This window comes from Arachis ipaensis, chromosome B02 (assembly GCF_000816755.2).
Source record: "Arachis ipaensis cultivar K30076 chromosome B02, Araip1.1, whole genome shotgun sequence".
NCBI classification, from domain to species: Eukaryota; Viridiplantae; Streptophyta; class Magnoliopsida; order Fabales; family Fabaceae; genus Arachis; species Arachis ipaensis.
The window spans coordinates 2154255-2159116 of record NC_029786.2 but is presented as its reverse complement, the minus strand read 5'-3'; the positions used below and the strand labels follow the sequence as shown (position 1 = coordinate 2159116).

Here is a 4862-nt window from a genome sequence, read left to right as displayed (position 1 = left end):
GCGCAAATAAAAATAATATAATTTTCAAAAAAAATAAAAAAAAAAAGTTAGTGGTTGTGTTAAGATAGAATATATCTCCAATCTTTTTTTTTTTCAATTAATGATCATAGACTAAAGATATATAGATTTGGGCATATAGTTTGAAACAAGTCATATTAACTTATATATATGAACCTAATAATTAAGATTTATAGAATAGTAATTTGTATTATTTTGTTTTTTATCATTATGTATATTACATGTGCAGATGATGGCTTTGCTAGCTAGACCTAACAAGGCATCAAAAATGAGGAAGTATTGGAATTTGTACCATCACAACACAGGAACAGTTTTGATTATATTAGCCATTGCTAACATCTTCTATGGAATTCATTTAGGCAGAGAAGGAAATGCATGGAAAGTAGGCTATGGAATTGTTCTTGCCATTTTACTCTTTATTGGATTCCTTTTTGAGATAAACATGTGGAGTAGTTTAGAAGAAGATGATGACTAAACTAAATTTTTATTATCAAATTTATTTCTTTGTAGAAATTGTTTGTTTATTTCTTCTCATCATTATTAATTAAGTTTTTGTTATTTGATGGAAGCTAATTAAGTCCTTATTTATTTAAATTATGTTTTAATATTTTATTTAATTTAAAAAAATATAGATTAAAATATTTAAAATTACTAAAATATGTTTCTTATTGTGTTTGTCGCCCCGCCTCAGTTTCAGTTTTGTGACGCCTCAATTTTTTTCACTATTTTTCTCTTTTTTATTATGATTTTAAAATTCTCTTGCTAAATATAATTTTGATATATGTTGATGAGATTGTTATTTCTTGTTATTATTATTGTCCTTGATAGAATTTGGTGATGGCAGAAGTCCGATGATGGGGTAAGAGGTGGAGTAAGATTGGGGTGAGGTGAGGGTTTGGTAGTGGAGAGATTTTAAATGATAAATTTGAAATATAAAATTTTAAATGATGACATTTGAGAAAAAAAAATTATTAAAGTTTTAATTTCTGTCTTTAAAATTTTAATTTTTTGTGTCCTATTTTTTGAAGGTACTGAAAAAATTGAAATTTGTATCTTGAAATTTAAATTTAGTTTCAGTCTTTAGTCACAAAATACAATACTAAATTTCAATCTTTCAGTGATTATATTCCATACCAAATACTACTTAATTGTATAAATCTAAAAGATACAAGAATTATAATTTTTTTATCATTTAATTCCAAACTCATTTTTCTACATATGCAAACCCGGCCCACTGAGCACAACCAAGAAGAAAGTAGTTACTAGCTAGCTAGGGACATACAAAAAAAATAAGTTGGGTTGGTTTAATAATTAGTTTATTAATTTACTTAAATAAATCACAAAAAAAAAATAAGTGTTAAAGAGTTTAAATTATGTTTTGTATATACAAAAAAAAACTAGGCACATAAAACACTAGTAGTTCCAACAAAACATTCTTAATCTCACAAACGTTATTATCTATCTTTTAATTAATTAGGAAACTTCGTACGCAGTGTATTTGGTCAAACAATAATATATACATCTACTTTGTTATTTTTCTAACCGGCTAATAATCCAACCATTTCGATAACTCCTATATATAAATTAACAAAAATAAATGATTAAGTAGCTATATATATATATACGCTACAATCTATCTTTGATTTTTATGTCCTCCAATTCATTATTATTATTGCACACAATTAATAATGAAGATAATCACACACCTTTGCCTAGTAATATTGCTCTCAACAAGTACTCTTGTGAGTTCACAAGATTCATGTTCCTCTAAAGTGTTACAACTAGATCGACCTTATCCTTTTGATACAACTATTCTCAAGTGCAGTTCTGTTTGGGAGCCTCACAACTTCATCCTTAGAGTAAGAGAGTATAAAATTAATAGAAGTGTGTTTTTTAATTTGAGAATTATATTCATTTCTCTTATTTGTATATCATCACATCATTTTAGTAAACAATTGTTTTTAGTAAAACATTAAGAACAAAAGAGATGCTCGCATAGTTATAAATTAAAGTATCTCTAACTAAAATCTTTTTTATTTGAGATACTAAAATGTGTACATTTACTTTGAAAAGTATAAAGGATCATGTCATCTTAAAATCCATCTTAAGATAAAGAAAATTTTAAAGTTTTGTCTCTATTTTTTTCTCAAACATATTTATGTCCTCAATATTTTTATTTTATTTATTTTAAAATAGTAACGAAACGCTGCTAATAAAATTAACTAAGCGAATTAGTCATTGTTAGTCGTTTCTGTTAAATATATAACTATTCATATATTTCTATCTAATTATTTAATGGTGGAAACTCAGGTGCAGTCGACTTCACGTGAAGTTGATAGCTGAGAGTCGTTAGATAGTTTGACTGATTTGACTAAATTTTCATTTAACAGCTGTCAACTATCAACTTGACGTAAAATTGACTGCACCTGAGTTTTCACCTTTTTTTTTTTTTTTTATGAGATGGTCTCTAATAATCACTTATTTGCATGCATAACATTATATTGAAGTATGGTAGGGCTTCATCAAATGTATGGAGCTTCATCTTCTCATTCCCATCAAGCATAAATGCCTATGCAGCCATAGGGTTTTCCAATGATGGCAAAATGGTAAAATCAAGTGCAATAGTAGGGTGGATCTCCGGCCTCAACGGCGGCGGAATGAACCAGTACTATTTAGGCGGATTATCGGACGGCGAGGTGGTTCCCGGAGAAGGAGACCTCTATGTCATGAATGAAACAATTATTCAACCTAATCCTTCAATAGTGTACATGATTTTTCAGTTGAAAACTAACCAACCTTCTTCAAAGCTTATATATTCAATTGGACCTAATGGTGTTTTTCCTGATACTCAAGGCAAGTTGCAACAACATAGTGATGCTATATCCACAGTCATAGATTATTCACAAGGTTAGTGAATGAAAAATTAATTAATCTTATGTATAATAAAGAATTTGATTAATTCAGATATATGTAGAATATATGATAAATAACGATATTTTTGTATAAAGATAATAGTTAAAAACGATTAAATAATTAAAGTATTTAATAATCAACAGTTCTCTCCAAGCTAGCAGAATGGAACTTTAATAGAATAATATAATATAATATAATATATTATTGTTATTTCTCATTAGTTTCTCTTTATTTATTTGTTTTCTTCCATTATTCTAAACTTATTAATTTGTTCTCATATGTAATTAATATATTACAGGTGTAACTAGTGAAGTTTCTTACTTAAAACTCCGAAGAAGCCATGGAGTAATCAACATGACATCATGGAGCATTCTAATGATAATAGGTTACATAATTGCAAGGCATTTCAAGAAATGGGATCCAATTTGGTTTTATTTGCATGCTTCAATTCAAACAATTAGCTTTCTTGCCGGCACAGCTGGAATTTTAATTGGTTATGCATTGTCTAAGAAAGTTGATGCCAATGTCAATAATCACAAAAATATAGCTATCATCATTCTTGTCCTTGGAATCCTTCAGGTAAATATTTCTTCAATATATAATTATATATTATATATTGTACTTTACCATATTTTGAATTTACACTACTAAAAAACTATTTATTACAGAGACAAATATTTTCGATAGATTTTATCCTACAGGAATATAGATAGATTTTACGAGGAAATTTTTGTTGAAAATAAAAAAAAATGAATTAGCATAAATTACAGACGGAAAGGAAAATCTGTTGATAATTCTATTGAAAAAATTAATTTTTTTTGTGAAAAATAATTACCGACGAAAAATTCGTGTGTATTTAAATGATCAAAAATGCTGCGTTTTGTTAAATTATTACAGATAAAAAATCTGTCTGTAATTTAAAATATTCCATTGAAAAAATTGAATTAAACCTAGCATTGCCTCCATCCTGTCGAGCTCCATTCACACCACACTAATCAAATGAGCTTGTTCTATTTATTTTGTATGAAATTAGGTTTATTTTGCAATAGAAAAATCTAAAAAGAATTCTATTTTACCTTAATGACGGATTTACAGACAGATTTTCTGTCTGTATTTAGAGTTTGGAATGATTTTTCAAGCTCCAATTACCGACGAAAAATCTGTCAGAAAATCTATTGCTAATTACCGACAGAAAATCCGTCGAAAAATCTATCTCTAATTATCGACAAAAAATCCATCAAAAAATCTGTCTCTAATTACCGACGAAAAATCTATCGAAAAGTTTGACGTTCCAAAGAAATAAAAAGGAGAATTTATCGAAGGAAAATCTGTCAATAGTTGGTAAAAATCTATCAATAAATTATCGACGGAAAAAATCTATCAATAAATAATTTTCGACAAAATTTTTATAAAGAGATAAAATTCATTGATAATTTTGCCAGTAACCAAAATTTACCTATAATAAAAACTAAATCTATTTGTAAATTTATCTGTATTAAATAATTTTTTAATTGTGTTAATAGTTTCAATAAAATCTTTATAGTAGTAATTCATCTTAGACTAACAGTTTGTGTAGCCATAAATTCTAAGGAATAACATTGGAACTAATATATATAGGCTGTAATATTGTAATGTTGGATTACAATTAAATTAATATAATAAAAACACATGCAAGTATAAAAAAAAATATAATTAAAACACATGCTCAGTTAGAAGATAAGGAACTATCACAAAAAAATGTTTTTTTTAAGTCCAATTTAAATTCATTCATATATTCCATTAGCAATTAATAAGTGGTTCGCATGGAGTTGACAATAGCTGGCAAATTTATTCAAGACTACACAATTATTAATTTGTTAGTATTTTTGTCCGTAATAATATTATAAAAATATAAATATTTTAAAATTATGTTAATTTATTCTAATATTATA

The 4862-nt window shown here is 26.7% G+C and overlaps 2 protein-coding genes across 3 annotated transcripts in view; both read left to right on the top strand.

Moving 5' to 3' along the window:
- LOC107628117 (cytochrome b561 and DOMON domain-containing protein At3g07570) overlaps positions 1–609 on the top strand; it is an 8214-nt gene extending 7605 nt beyond the window's left edge. The window contains exon 6 of one of the 2 annotated variants that reach the window (XM_016330926.2): positions 248–609. In XM_016330926.2, the coding sequence (XP_016186412.1) occupies positions 248–493 (246 nt within the window). In that variant the 3' untranslated portion in view covers positions 494–609. The remainder of the gene's footprint in view (positions 1–247) is intronic. The other variant, XM_016330924.2, reaches the window with a different exon arrangement.
- LOC107626592 (cytochrome b561 and DOMON domain-containing protein At3g07570-like) overlaps positions 2505–4862 on the top strand; it is a 4549-nt gene continuing 2191 nt past the window's right edge. Inside the window, exons 1-2 of the mRNA XM_021114334.1 lie at positions 2505–2925; positions 3230–3510. Coding sequence (XP_020969993.1) covers positions 2505–2925; positions 3230–3510 — 702 coding nt within the window. The remainder of the gene's footprint in view (positions 2926–3229; positions 3511–4862) is intronic.